At 39.0% G+C, this 16,130-nt stretch overlaps 1 protein-coding gene across 1 annotated transcript in view; it reads right to left on the minus strand.

Annotated features, from left to right (window-relative positions):
- The window catches only part of acap3a (ArfGAP with coiled-coil, ankyrin repeat and PH domains 3a), a 177,660-nt gene that overhangs the window by 40,197 nt on the left and 121,333 nt on the right, over positions 1 to 16,130 (minus strand). Inside the window, 4 exon segments of the mRNA XM_020922243.2 lie at positions 7,076 to 7,087; positions 13,658 to 13,732; positions 15,256 to 15,351; positions 15,664 to 15,708. Coding sequence (XP_020777902.2) covers positions 7,076 to 7,087; positions 13,658 to 13,732; positions 15,256 to 15,351; positions 15,664 to 15,708 — 228 coding nt within the window.

Consider the following 16,130-nt stretch of genomic DNA (forward strand, 5'->3'; position numbering starts at 1 on the left):
AGACCTGGTTCAGACCTGTTTTAGTCCTGGTTCAATCTTGGTTTAATCCTGGTTCAATCCTGGTTCAGTCCTGGTTCAGCTCTGGTTTTGACCTGTTTTAGTCCTTGTTCAGTCCCGGTTCAGTTCTGGTTTAGATCAGGTTTATTCCAGGTTTAGACCCAGTTTAGTCCAGGTTCAGTCCTGGTTTAGTCCAGGTTCAGTCCTGGTTCAGTCCTGGTTCAGTCCGTATGTGGCACAAAAATCCGGCATCGCAATTTAAGTCACGGAAACGGGAAACGGCCGTTATCAGTTTTTTCCATTATTGAATGAATGAATGAATGATACACGGATTCATAAAGCTCACAAGAGTCAAGAAGAATGTCCACCAGCATTCTGACCAGAACCTTGGATGAGTTGCAAAATGTATTCAGCTAAAATAAACTTTTGTCTAGTTTTGACAAATTTGAATTTCTCCTTTGCAATGTTTCCTCATCACAAACAGACCTGGAATTGTGTCTTGTTTCATTCACACATTTAACACACAAATCCTGCATATTTAGGTAAAACACTCTGTTCTACTTTGTGATGTCATATAGGAATTCAGGAAGAGCTCCACTGTATTTTTAAACTCCATACACCTTCACTTGAATCATTTGGTTGATTTCAGCTCTTGAATTGTCCATTTTTACTGAACTAAACGTAAAAAGGGTAGCTGTTAACTTAAAAACTACCACACACAGCATTGAGCTTTGAAGATGTGGACAGACCAATAATGTGAGATTACTGTGTGAATGAAATAAAACACAACTTTGAGTTTGTTTTTGATGATGTAACAACATTATAACATGGCATAAAGCTCACAAGAGTCAAGCTGTAATAAAACTCTAGAGAAATTCGTTATGAAAAACAGCCCAACAAATTAGATCAGAGAATATATCTTCCCATGTGAAACTAATAATGATTCAGTCAGTAATGTCATGAAATATTAGGGTGACCAGATTTTCAAAATTCAGAACTGGGACACACTCGGGCTGGGATGGTTGGATGTAAATAAAATTGCAAAAAGAGCGCGTAACATTGTCCATTCTCGACTCATTTGTGGGTCAGTCATAATCTGAGGGACCATTTGCAATTACTGTACAGTTTTGTGTGTTTTAGCTTAACAAATCTTAACTATCTCCCTCTTTACAGCTGGTGGGTGACATATTGGTTAAAAATTGGGACAACTAGGACATTTCTTGTATAAAACTGGGACAAATCAATGTTTTTGGAGAAATCTGCTGGGACAGGGGACACAGAGCTCCAAACTGGGACTGTCCCGGGTAAATAGGAGCGTCTGGTCACCGTATGAAACATCCAAAAGTTGAATTCAGAAACGTTAGATCTGAGCATTTCTTTTAGCGGCTAGACCCAAAATTCCACTGTAGTACGACAAAAACGACACGATAATTACTATACTGACTTTTTGTTCGGTACATAACAGATGGAACAACACTTTTTGGGTTTTAATACTTATTGTGTGCACATTTTCTTTGCATTACTAGGGAATTTTATGTATTTATTTGTTTATTTTTGGCTATTTGACCAGATTGAAGCTGTAGACAGTCAAAGAAGAAGACCTTCTATGAGGCAAACTAAGTACTAAGTGTTTCATTCTGCTATTTCATTATTGCCACTCATAATTTTTTAGCAGTATTTATAGATTTAAAATACTTTTTGTGGTATAAACATAGATTGTGTATGTGTATTGTGGCCCCTCTCTCTGTAACTGCTGCTCATCATTTTGGTCGTAAAATGTTTGTATTAACCTGCTGTACATGACCCTTGCTTTTTTCTGTAAAAAAAAATCCTATTACCACAAAATTTGGAATCATGACAGGGCTACTTTTAACTGCCCCTGTCTGCAGTAGTAGTAGTAGTAATTAGTCAATGAGATGAGTCCACTTGGCTCAGCTTGAATGAAGACTCCAGATCATTGCTGCTCTAAAGCCCAGTGTCCTTTATCCCCAGCAGTAGCAGAGGTACATGTACTGGAGCAGATTACACAGTACTACAGTGACGCACACAGCTTTGGCAGTCAACAACCTGTCATATGTTTTCCTCTTTACTCCTTGGGGACAAACAGCTGATCACAGGAACAACAGCCAAAGCGCAATCTGAGGCCCTGACAAAAATAAATGTCTTGATTTGATTTGACTTCATAATGAGCCATATTTTAACTTAAATACTAAAGTGTGTCTATAAATGGCAAAGGAGAAACTAAATTTGTCAACTGGACAAAAGTTTATTTGGTCAAATACATTTGGCAGCTCATCCAAGCTGCTTCTTCAGTTCTGGTCAGACACTGGTGGGTACTTCTTTACATCTGCCAGCAGGGAGGAACTAACTATAGTGAAACTACTCTGAAACTAACACACACACTTGTTTACAGTTTCTGTTAGGCCTATTGAACTGCACTGAGTGTGGGGTCTTATTAGCAGAATCATTCAGGGCCATGATGGGAGCTTTCACACCTCTGGACCTGACCTGGCTCCCCTATTGTTCTCTTGTTTGTTTTGATTTAGGTTTGAGGATGGAGTTGTAAATAGGAGATAAATGATGTCTGATAAGAGAGATAAATGGATGAAAACAGTCAAGTGTTTTTCAAATCCAGGTTAGGAGGTAGGAGTTAAGAACTAAGTGTTATGAGTTGAGGACAATTCTGGTGCGTGTGGTAAAGATCTGCCAGCTCTGTTGCTTCTGCTCTGCCAGTTTCTTAGACTTTTGCTCTTTGTCCTTGGTCTCAGTGAGGAATTCATCCAGTTTTGTGGAAGCTGGTTTGGTTCTGTTCGGCCTCTTTTCTTCCTCTTTGGCTTTTGGAAGGGCTCTGGTTCTTTCAAGTCTCAGTGAGGACCTTCTCCAGATTTGTGGTCTGGATTTCAGGAGGTTGGTTAGGTCTATCATCAAATGTGGACTGTTGTCTGTAGACCTCCCTCATCTCCTCCCTCTGTTTCATGGCTTTTTGTCCTCGGTCTGAGTAAGATTCTCGGTCTGGAGTAAGAACAAAAGCCTTCTTCAGGCTATGGACCTCTTGTTGGTTCTCCTCTAGCTTGGACAGTTCCATCTCCATTTGAGAATATTTATTTTCCATCTCACTCCTTAGGTCCACTATATCCTTCTGAGACCTCATCTTAACCTCTTGGATAGTCTTTTTGCAGTCTTCCCTGACAAGTTTCGACCTCCTCTTGGTGCTTCTTGCTCTGCTCCTCTAGCTCCTTCTTTGCTATACAAGAATTTATGTTCCAAAATTGTTCTTTGCTCACTGCCTCAAGGGGATGAATAAAGGTACTGATTGACTGATTCAAGTTGCATATTGAATTCAACTGTAATATACTGTAGAGCCCAAAATGCCACAACTCAGTGTATTTTGAAAAATATGTCCTTTCCACTTCAAAACTAAATGAATAGACTTGGGCTTGCAGATAGTGTAGCTGTTTCATGGTGCTGCACAAAAAAGTATGACAACTATAAAGGTACTCTTACTTAGACTGTCCATGTGTTTCAGAAAGATGAAAAAATAAGATAAGAAATAACATATTGCATTATTAATCCCAGAGGAAATTCTTAGTAATTAACTATTTAAAACTAAAGATTTAAATTTTAAGAATGGTGGAATGTCCTCAAAATGGCACCTATAAACAGAAAGCTGGAACCCATAAACATAATACTTTTTAAATTTGGAGACTTACTAATATGCAGTGGAACAACATGCTCTGCAGTATTCAGAAAGGTCGCAGTCGTAGAAAGTCACTGAGTAAACAACATTAAAGCCACTATCCATATTTCGATATGACCCCTCAAGTCTCCGTACAGTCTACAAACTCTGTACCTTGTATAAATGACCAAAGAAGCATGACAGAAGAGAAATGCACTGATGCCAAGAGTTTAATGGACTGAATGTTCTTCCATAGACACGCATGAAAACCCTTTTATAAGCACTTCTATGAGCTGCAGGCAAAACAACATACACTACATCACACCACATGGGAAAGAACAAATGGAAAAACTGCAAAACTGAACACTGATTTGGAGGTACACTTGATAGTCCCTGTAGGGAAATGTGTCCTCTGCATTTGACCCATCCTTAACTATCAGGAGCACTGGGCCCATCTCCAGATCTTGTGCTTGGTTTTGTCAGCACCACCCAAGCTAGAGGATTTTTACCTGTATGCATGTTTTGGATTTACTCAATTCCAGCCTCTGCTTTGTCTTCTGTCCCAATAAAATATTTCACCAAATGTCCGTTTGCGGTGGAGCATAAAGCGTGCACGGGCTCCTTCATCAGACTTAACACAAATTAGCTATGTGGATTTAAGTCTCATTGAAGCTGTGATGGCTCTAAAAGCTTTTATTTTTCATTCTTAAAGGGCCCATCTCATGCAAAATAACTCTTTTCACATTGTATCTTCTGCACATAAACAAGCACAATTTGGGTTTTGGAACATCCATTACACAATAGTTATGAAATCTTACTGATTTCTTGGAGACAGTCACAGACCAGGAACTAGGAAAGACAGACTATCGCTCATCCCCCGCCCGTCCTGAGAAAGCACAGGCTCCGCCCTCCAAACGTGACGTAGGCTCTGAGTGAGCCGCCCTTCCTCCGCCCATCTCAGGGAGGGAGGGGGAGACAGACGTGCACCCTGATAGTGGTAGGAATAAACTTTTATTCATCATGGAGATACAGCGCGTTCAGCCGCATGTGTTGGACCCGGAATTGGACGAGGATTTTGAGGAGCACGAAGCTCAAGCACCGCGTCCACATCAGCTGAACATTACTGATTGGTAAAGTATTAATAAACAATAGTAGATAAAGTTATTATATCAAGTACACTGCAGTGTTGACCTTATGCTGTCGCTTTTGTTTAGGTGTTCATGTTTGAATTGTCAGCTGATGAGGGGTGAAAGCGGTGGAGCGGGGAGGGGGGCAGGTGCAAAGCCCTTTCTGCTACGTCAAACGCATCATAGGTGTAGGCTCGCTGCGTCATCATTGTAGCAGCTTTAGTTTCGTTCTCACATGGGAGGGTGGCAGAAATATGCTGCAATTTGTTAAAAAAAAAAACTAACTCAATCTAAAAACCACTTCGGCGACATATACAAGGCCCACACATCACTCTTAGAAGGTAGAAAGCTCTGAAAAGTTGATTTTGCATGAGATGAGCCCTTTAAATAAAGTTGGGTTTGTCCAGGTTAATATTGTATAATGTCTGAGGCAATGAAACTTTTAGCGCTTTCGGAAACGGTGTTCGGGAGCCTTTGGGGAAAATGCGCACTGAATTGTGGGATGCCTCATAGCTCCTTACGGCTGGTTAGGAAGCTCCCTAGGTTCCTATGCTAAAGGAGCTATGAAAGGAAACATGCAGGCTCCTTTTCCTGAACTCCTTAACTCAGTGCACTGTTCGGACAGTCCTTATCATGGCACACTTTGATGCACATCTGGTTTTGGCTTGAGCTAAGAAGCCAATTTGATGTATTCAGAACTAGCCCTGGTTTAGACTCACATTAGTCCAGAGTTCATAATGGTTCCTTCTTGACAAAATATAATTTACTGGAAAAGGTGGTACTTTTGGTAAAATTATCACTTGAAATAAAAAAAAAAAAAATCAACAAACATCTGTTTTGAAAAATTGTCAATAAATTGTTTGTTGTTGATTCCATCTTCAACACACATTATTAATAATAGTATAGTTGAAGTTATTATAAATTATTTAAATCAAGATTATAATTTTCCATTGAAATCACTTTGAACCATGCAGATCCTCTCGTCTGTAGAGAGGTGAGGTGTAGTTGGCTCACTGGATCACATCTCCATTGTGGTAAAAACAAATGATCGTGGCATTTACAGACGCTGCTATAGCAACAGGGGTCCAGTCCCGGAGCATTCAGACTCCTCTTCTGTCCCTGTACAACCATTGTGCTGTGTAAGTTTACTTAAGGGTCATTACTCTGGTGTGGGGCAAGGAAAAGAACAAGAAAATCGCATTTGTATCAGGGAAAGTTGAAAGAAATAACAAGTAACATTTGCTACATTTGACTAGGCTTGTTAGAACTATAAGGAACAATATGCATTAGTCTATTCTTCTGTAGTATTACACTGAGATGGGGCATAATACTGTATGTGTGTGTTGTGGTAGGATTACTACAGTATAAACAATAACCTTGTCATAAAATAGCCATGGAAATAGAAAGTTAAAACCATACTTCAGAACATTCTCCATCGAGATTGAGGTTTTATGCCACTCGGAGGAAGATTATAGACAAAGTAACAACATTACCATGGAAACAAGCACGAAGATGCCCTTCTCCGAGCCAAAAAAGATACTATAAGTTTCCTATCCTCAAAAATGCAGTGTTTCTCAAACTTTTCACAAGTATCACTACAGAAAAGATTTTCAGATTCCCACCAATTGCGATTTTCTGAGTATCACCAGATCTAAATCAAGTCTATAACAGGATTATTCCAGGTCTAATCGAGGAATAAACCAGGTCTAAAAGTGGACTACATCTTTTTCTCTGGAGGTCTAAACAAGAAATGATCCAAAAGGAGGAAAGGAGGACAGAAAAGTGGATAAAATCAACTCTAAATGAGGCAAACCCACAAACCGAAGGAGCTTGGGTACCACAGTTTGAGAAACACTGTTGTAGTGTCAATTAAAATAATTAATATTTCAGAAAACGACTGCTCCTAAACCAATTCAAGCCAACAACCAGTGGCATACAACAGACAGATTACAACAAATGCAAAAATCGAGTCACTACAACAAAAAGCACTCAAACACTGTCCTGACATCCATCTTACTTAATCACATTTCATAATCCCATTTACGTTGAAATCCAGAATACTCACACCACAATACTGTAAAAATGTCCCATGTATATACAGAATATAGGACAATACTCACCATGATACAGTATGTTCTAAACTCAGTGATTCTAATTGTCCTGTATGAATTATTCAGAATGCACTCTCCCACGTCAGAAAATATAAGATTTGAAATGAGCAGGGGTTATCTGCTTGTGCTGTAGTTTATAGGAACAGAAATTCAAATGGACGTACCTGTAAGAGGGTCTGCGGGACGGGAGCGGCGACATAGAGAAAAGACAAGAAACAAGAAAAAAACAGTTTTAATAATTGAACTTCAAAATACAAATTCAGAAAAAAAAAAACATTGAGTTGTATTACAGCAGGATTTTATTCATTTATACGAATTGATGTTAACCCTTCCAGACGGACGGCGGGCATGTTTTATATAACTGCGCATAACTGTCCAACCATAAAAGAAATTTAATTTACTTTTTTTCCCTTGAATAGCTGTCAGTTTCAACTTTCCGAGCATATTTTCGGCATTATCCTACGTCACACACACGCTGCATGATGACGCTGGGAAAACGAGTGTCCAATAGGAACTTTGTTTTCCACCAAACACATGAACTCCATCCATTTTGATTGGTCCAAGCTTTGCCAAAGAGTGTAGTGAGTCAAAATGGCCAACTGCTCTGAGCGTCTGTGTTCGTAACAATTAAAAAAGTCGCTCTAAGTGCAGTTATTTCTCAAATAATGCCAAATTATTGGTCTGCGTAATTGTGCATCCCTTTCTATTTTTATTTGAAAGGTTTATTTCACTCAAAATGTTCAAATCTAAATGTAATAAACACCATGGAAATGCAGGAAGTGATGTGGCTCTGTGCCCTGGACCTTGATATTTTGCACTTTTGTAGCTAAGGCTCTAAATTAGGGGTGTCAAACTCAAATTCACAGAGATGTTATTGCTTTGCCTGGTATATTCCGCTCTATGGCAAGTTGAACACAGATACAGGTCAGATCTGTGGAGACGCAAGCTTGCTCCTAATAAAATGCAGAAACTTTAAATAGAGTTATATAAACTCAGTCCTTTTTGATAGTTCGGTTAGTATTGATATATTGCTATCTGGCATCAGTCCATCCGTCAGTACTTTTAAATGACCCACAGGGAGCTTGTTAGCGGTTCCCTCGTGCTCAGACGCTTAAAGATGGAGGAAAACAGATCAATACTGTCCTTTCTCCATAGTTTTATCTGAGCTCCGAACAGACTGAGTGCCGTCTGTCTGACAGCTGCTGGACACTAGACACAAAAGAAGCCAGACGAAACGCTGAATTATTAAAGACGAGGTGCCAGACATGTGCAGCTCCTTTTGAACTGAATGTGGCAGCATTAATATTGTGGACAAAAAGCTGAGAAGCGAAAAATGTTGCTCTGTGATATCGCTAAATAATTCCACTCTGTTTAAATTAAATCATGATATTCAAATTTCATAAAGCAAATTGACAATATGCTATAAACAAAAAGATACGGACCATTGCTTTACATCGGGAAGGATGGATGTTACCAGAGAAAATTCATAGCACTTTGGAAAGAACTAAGGCAACTGAAATACACAACTTTAATGCCATCTATCACAAAGTATAATATAAAAATGTGAGAATACATTTATACAGCTTATGAGATTAACTACCGTTTTCACACAATACATTTGCTTTAAAAGGGACAGTTTGGAATTTTGGACATTTTCTTGTGAGCCTGAGTGTTGGAGACGTGTGGAGACACTTTTAAAAATATTTCATCCAGTCCTTGTATTTGCAGAGGTCGCTGGTGCTAGGCTAGTGCATGTCAATGGCCATAGTTATCCTGCCACTAAAAACAGTCTTACCCACTCCACAAAACACCCGAAGCAAATCTATTATTACACCAGACTGTCCATGTGAATGTTTGAATAATTTTAGAAGTAAAACCAACCTTGCATTTGAAGGATTTATGTCTGAGCAGCAGCAGTGAGTTGTACTTCCTGATAGAAAGTTGGCAGCGGCGGACTGATATATGAGAAAATAGTCCCTCAACATGAGATGATTCATGCAATGCAAGGTTAGTTTTATTTCAAACATTATTCTATCAACACAGACATTTACATGGACAGTCTGGTGTAATAATAGATTTGTTTTGGGTGTTTTGTGGAGTGGGTAAGACTGTTTTTAGTGGCAGGATAACTATGGCCATTAACATGCACTAGCCTAGCACCAGCGACCTCTGCAAATACAAGGACTGGATGGAATATTTTAAAAAGTGTCTCCACACGTCTCCAACACTCTGACTCACTAGGAAATGAGGCCCTATGTCCAAATATCTGAACTGTCTCTTTAAAAGCTCCTTTTACCTTTACTTCAGTAGAGATTGGCAAGAATTCCTGTATTAATGTGTTTTCAGTTTGATAGAAGAACTCAGTCTAAATATGCAGGTTTTATGTGTGTGAAGTATGTTTTTGATGAGGATCTATAACAGACCTGGGCATTTCACAGCTCTAGAGCCACATACGGCCCTTTGGTTGACTCTGATCGACCCGTTTAAGATCATTTGGAATTACAAAATAAACATATTTTAGAATTTTACCTCATACATGGACTGAAGTTGCATTGCTTTTATTTTAGAGTGTTTAGTGTTTTTTTTTTATTATATTTTTTGTAAGGCAACCTCACTTTTTCATTACTTAGTCATAACAATCTTATCAAAACAATGATATTTACTGAAATACAATTAATATTATGCAGAACTGAGTTAAGCATTTTGGCCCTCCACAATATTTTCTGTTTCTCATGTGGCCCCATGAAAAAAATAATTGCCCACCCCTGATCTATGCTGTGCTGTGGTCCAAAGCAAGAAAAAATATCTGATGAAGGCTTTTTTTTGCTGAAACGTTATTTTGAATTTAAAAAAAAACAAAACTTTTGGATATTGGCCATCTGAATGTGCTATGCAGTTTTTCACTTTTGTCTGGCTGCTCCTTGCATTTGCAGCTCTACAAGAATTTTGGTGTGCATTTTCTGTTTCTTTCCATCCCTGATCTATAACATACAAAAGAAAATGTTATAATATGGGACCTTTAAACACAAATACTTGTTTATTTTCAGTCCAAATTCGTATTATAATCAAAACTTAACCAAAAGCTAAACCAGGGCCAAATTTCACTTATTTCACTTAAATTTCATAATAAGAAAATCACTAGTAAAGCAAGATTATTAACATATACTGACAGTTGCAAACATGTTTCTCAATTATTCCAGTACATTAAGGTCATGGTAATATGAATGATGCAAGAGCTAGTACTGTGATATGCATAATTTTGCGTGCATGACTGGATCCAGCAGAAGCATATGTCCACTTTAAGTCACTTATTGCAGCACATATGCGCAGGTCAAACAATGGGAACACTAAGTAATAAGGAATAAGTAGAAGTCAGCATTAAAAGCGCCCTGTGCAGGATCAGATAAACCTGTTAAATCCTCTGCAGCAGACAACAACAGGCTTAGGATCAGCTGAGAAAACCTCTTTAAGCCTGGGTTACTGTTTTAATCACTGACCGCGGCTCTCCACAGAGATTCATTAAACACTTCCACACACAGGGGCGGAATATTGTACTAAGTAATGTAAAATACCGAACAAAATAAAGTATCGCAATAGCAGATGCACACTTCAGCATAACCGCATTTTCTGGACTGTAAGTTGCACTTTTTTCATGGCTTGGGTGTTTTCTGTGACTTATATATTAAAATTTTCAGACTGACAGCCACGAGAGGCTCTAGACTCTTGTGTCTGTATCTGGTACTAATTTTACTCCTGTACCACTGTCACTTCACTCTACTGTGCATATCTCCTGTAGAAAAATCTCTGTCCAGCTGCAAATGGCGAAACATGCAGCTGAAAACAGTAATCGAGCAGCAGAAAGAAAGTTTAAAGTGAGCGAGAAACTTGTGAGGGACTGGTGGAAAGCGGGGATGGAGAACACAGCTTCACGAGAACCGGGCAGATGTGCAATGTAACTTTCCTGGAAGTCACTGGATGAATCGACAAAGCCTGAACTTCAGTGACAACAGAAACCATCCTGTCGGGATTCAGAAAGGCCAGAATAATTCTAACTGGAACTGATGTTGAGTCTGACGACAGCGACACAGAAGAGGAAGTGACGCTCTGTTTACATCATGGATCTATGGTTTATCTCTGGAGGTCGCACAGAAGTGACACAGAGGATAAAGAATTCAATGGATTTAGTGATTTGGAGTGAGATCATGAGTTTGGTAAACTTATGTTCTGTTGTTTATGCTATAATTATCTGAAGAACTGTTCATATGTGACGTTAACATATTAACACCTGTTCAGTCTGTTGTTCTCTGTTCTGTTGTTTTTACTAGAACTTGCCTTTCAAGATGAAATGTTGGGTCCTGGTCTCTGATTTTATAAAATACATTTCCCCAAAAAGTGTGACTTATAGTCCGGTGCTACTTATATATGTTTTTTTATTCTTCATTACACATTTTTTGGCTGGTGTGACTTATACTCCGGAGTGACTTATAGTCCAGAAAATACGTAATCATTTTTACAGAAAGTTGTGCCGTTTTTCAGTTGTAGCCATCTTAAACTCCACTGAGGTAAATGTGATTTAGAGTATGCTAAAGTGGTAAAGTAAAACATAACTACATGAAAGTAAGCTGTACTAAGTAACCTTCTGAGTGCAGATCCACCACATGTTTCGCTTCATGGGGATGTGATTTTAATGTCTTTCTTATTCTGTTAAGTATTTTCATTTACTTTGTGTACAAATTGTGCTGTAGAAATAAACTCTCCTTGCTTTACCAATTCCTTTTCCTGTAATCTTCCACATTACGGCATTAAACTCATCCATCTTGCCAAGTTACTCCATCCATCTTGCCAAGTTACAAGTCAGATGTTTTTCAGAATGTTCTTTTTTTAGGCGTACAAATGTGTTACTGAATTAGTGTAACATAAGCAGGTTTAATGCCGCAGTGTGGAACATTCCAGGCACAGAAATAACATCTCCATGGAAAGTAGAAGTCCTTCCACCAAACAACTACACATAGCACCTAAAACTATGCTAAAACATATGCTAAAGATACATTATATTTTACTTAGTTTTAAAGGCCCATATATTGTTTTCTGATCTATGTTATAATGTTGTTTCCTCATCAAAAACAGACCTGGAGTTGTGTTTTGTTTCATTCACACAAACCCTGAATATTGACTAGTGTTGTAGTCAAGACCGCACGAATCGAGGCCAAGACCAGTCCGAGACCACAGGGTCCCAAGACCAGGACGAGATCAAGACCTCTGAGGGTCGAGACCGAGACAAGACCGACACTCTGAAAGGCTGGGACTGAGACAAGACCGAGACCACAGCCCATCGAGACCAAATTGAGATCATCCTTGTCATTTTTGACATTTATTTGTATTTTATAGTTATTTTTCAGTGTTTTTTATTTTTTTTATAAATCTATCTCGATTTTATCATTTGAGTCCAAGACCGAGACCTAGTCCAAGCGCCTTCAAGACCAAGACAAAACCGAGACAAGACCAAGACAACGGCCCATCGAAACCAAATCAAGACCATCTTTGTAATTTATGACATGTGTGTGTATTTTACAGTTATTTTGGCACATTTATGTCAATGTTTTTAATAAATTTATGTCCATTTTATCATTCGTCAAGTGTCAGACCTCAAAACCGAGATAAGACCAAGCCCAAGCGTCCTTCAAGAGTGAGACAAGACTGAGTCCAAGCACCTTCAAGACCGAGACAAGACTGAGTTCAAGTGCCTTCGAGACTGAGACAAGACTGAGTCCAAGCGCTTTCAAGACTTTTAAAAGCTGAGGTCGAGACAAGACCCGAGACCACGACCCATCGAGACCAAACTGAGACCATCTTTGTAATTTTTGACATTTATTTGTATTTTACAGTTTATTTGGCACATATATATAGTTTTTTTAAATAAATCTATCTCCTTTTTATCACTCGTTGAATGTCAGACCTCGAGACCGAGATAAGACCGAGTCCAAGTGCCTTTAAGACAGAGACAAGACCGAGACTTTTAAAAGCCGAAGCCGAGACAAGACTAAGACCATGGCCCATCGAGACCAAATCAAGACCATTTCTGACAAGCGCCTTCAAGACTGAGACATTGAAGGCGACAAGACAGAGAATTTTTGACATTAGTTATTTTGGCACATATATATCAATGTTTTTATAAATCTATCTCCATTTTATCACTCCTCAAGTGTCAGACCTCAAGACCGAGACAAGACCGAGCCCAAGCGCCTTCAAGAGTGAGACTTTTAAAAGCCGAGGCAAAGACAAGACTGAAACCACAGCCCATCGAGACAAAATCAAGACCATCTTTGTCATTTTTGACATTTATTTGTATTTTACAGTTATTTTGGCACATTTATATCAATAGTTTTAATAAATCCATCTCCATTTTATCACTTGTTGAGTGTCAGACCTCAAGACCAAGATAAGACCAAGCCCAAGCTCCTTCAAGACCGAGACAAGACCGAGTCCAAATATGGTTGAGTCCGAGATGAGACCAAGACCGGTACTACGACACTAATATTTAGGCTGAGTTCTATGGAGCTGTGGAAAGACTAATACACCAGGATTACTGAAACATGCGGGAATGAAACAAAACACAAGTCCTGGTAAGTATTTCAGGAAGTAAGGGTATTATAACATGACTCAAAGCTCACAAGAATCAATTTTGTGTAATATAGGACCTGTAAAAATCCCCCAAAGTCCAGAAGTGTACGTGATCCAATACTCACCCTCTGCTGAATAGTGGCGTGTTTATGCTCCATTTCCCTCTTTTCCATGGCCGAATCAATCACGAGCTGATCCAACTAAAAGTCAGAGCACAAAAACAGAAAAAACACACTGAATATAACTGAATACACGCTCTGCCATATTTCACTCCAGCCTTTCACGCCAGCGAAGCCAACACATGTAGCTGAACACTGGGTCAGAGTTAGGTAATGTTGTATTGATAGTTCCCTCTCGGTGCAGCCAATCGTGACTAACACACAGGGTTCAAAACGTTTACATAACTGGAGATGTCGGGAGTTTAAGAGATGTAACACAGGGAAGTAGGGTTGTCAAAAGTATCGAAAATCAGATACAAATCGATATTACTATGTACTATGATTTCAAGTTGAAAATGACATTCTACTGTCTAAATAAAGAGAGTTTTTTTATTATTATTGTGGTATCGGAATTGAGTATCGAGTCTATTCCTTAGTATCGAAATAAAGTTTGAAATATTTGTATCCAGTGTTGGGAGTAACGTGTTATAAAAGTAACAAATTACTGTAATGCTTTGCTTTATTACTAACGTGCATTATAATGTTTTTTTTTTACTTGGATTGAAGTGGTGGGTTTTTTCGTTTTTCTTCAAACAAGTTCCCTAAAATCACCACGATATCAGCAGCGGTGAAACGGCAGAGGTGTGCCCACATAGACCGTGATCACGAGCGAAAGAACCGGAGCAGTCCAAGATTAGTCCTGGTTTAGACCTGCTTTAGACCTGGTTTAGTCCTGGTTTAGTCCTGGTTCAGCTCTGGTTCAGTTCCTGGTTCAGTCCTGGTTTAGCCCTGGTTTAGACCTGGTTTAGACCTGGTTTAAACCTGGTTTAGACCTGGTTTAGTCCTGGTTCAGTCCTGGTTTAGACCTGGTTTAAACCTGGTTTAGTTCTGGTTTAGACCTAGTTCAGTCCTGGTTCAGCTCTGGTTTAATATTAGTTTAGTCCTGGTTTAGACCTTGTTTAGTTCTGGTTTAGACCTGGTTCAGTTCTGGTTTAGTCCTAGTTTAGTCCTGTTTTAGTCCTGGTTTAGTCCTGGTTTAGTACTGGTTCAGTTCATATACAGAGCAAAAGTTCAGCTTTTTTTCACTGTTATTTTGGTGAGAGTATCTTAAAAGTACTGCAGTAGTCGTGTTATGTAAGTAAGTAAATCTTTATTTCTATAGTGCTTTTCACAGACATTTTCTGTCCCCAAAGACACTTTACACAGCATTATTCAGCATTATTCATTCACTCTATTCCCTGGTGATGGTGAGCTACTATTGTAGCCACAGCTGCCCTGGGGCACACTGACAGAAGTGCGGCTGCCATGCCAATCAGCGCCATCGGTCCCTCCGACCACCACCATCACTCACACACACACACACACACACACACACACACACACACACACACACACACACACACACACACACACACACACACTTTCATAGTGCTAGCCACTCAGCCACCGTGTGACAGTAACAAGTCATAAATAACAAGTCAGAAGTAACAAGTCATAAATAACACATTACAGTTTTGAAGTAACTTGCCCAACAGTGTTTGTATCATGACAACATTCGCACTGACCTCTGCAGCCAGTTTCTTCATGTAGGGGTCGATCTCGTCCAGCAGGTTGTAGCCTTGTTGGAAGAGTGAATACTGCGCGTTCATAAATGACAACATCTGTAAAGAAAGAAAAGAGCAGATAAGAAATAATAGTCAAAGTAATAGTAAAAGTAATTCAGCCCCTTGAAACATGAACTTTTATAATAACTACTACTAGAGTGATGTTAGGAGAGTAAAAGTATGTCTGAAAACTACTCAGAGAAGTACAGAATATTAACAAAAAGTCACATTCAAGTAAATAAAAAGCGATGGAGTAGTGCCCACCTATGACATTTTGATGCAGAATGGTCAATGCAGAATGGTCAATTTTTTATATTAAGTGAATAAAAATAAAAAAAAATCACACTTTGAAGTAAAAAAAAAACTCACTGCATCTAGGATTTCAAACTTCTTCTTGGCCTGGAGCACGTTTATCTGTGGAGGAAAATAAAACGTTACACTTGTTATAAACATTATACCAGTAGAGGAATGTTGAAGTGGCTCCCTCTAGTGGAGCCGAGAAGAACAGAACATTTTGATGTAAAGAGTTTTGGACAAATGGAGGGTACAAAGTATTTCCTCGTGTATGTAGAGTAGAATTTTAAAACAGATTGCGTAAGTGAAAGTGAATGACCTGTTTATATAAGTGAACGGGAGATAGATTTATGAATGAGAGAAGACAGACCCGTTCTACTTTTTCATTTTAGACGTAGTAAATATGAAGTGATGTTCATTTGTCTGAGGTTCTGTGGTGCGTTTAAGAGCTCGCTCCACAATCAGGAGAAAAAACAAACGAGATGTGACCGACTGAGACGAGAACGAGAGAGAGAGAGAAAGGGGGGGTTGATGGCAAGAGG

The sequence above is a fragment of the Boleophthalmus pectinirostris genome, unplaced genomic scaffold, assembly GCF_026225935.1.
Source record: "Boleophthalmus pectinirostris isolate CB_2022bp ecotype Guang Dong unplaced genomic scaffold, ASM2622593v1 HiC_scaffold_8, whole genome shotgun sequence".
Taxonomy (NCBI): Eukaryota; Metazoa; Chordata; class Actinopteri; order Gobiiformes; family Gobiidae; genus Boleophthalmus; species Boleophthalmus pectinirostris.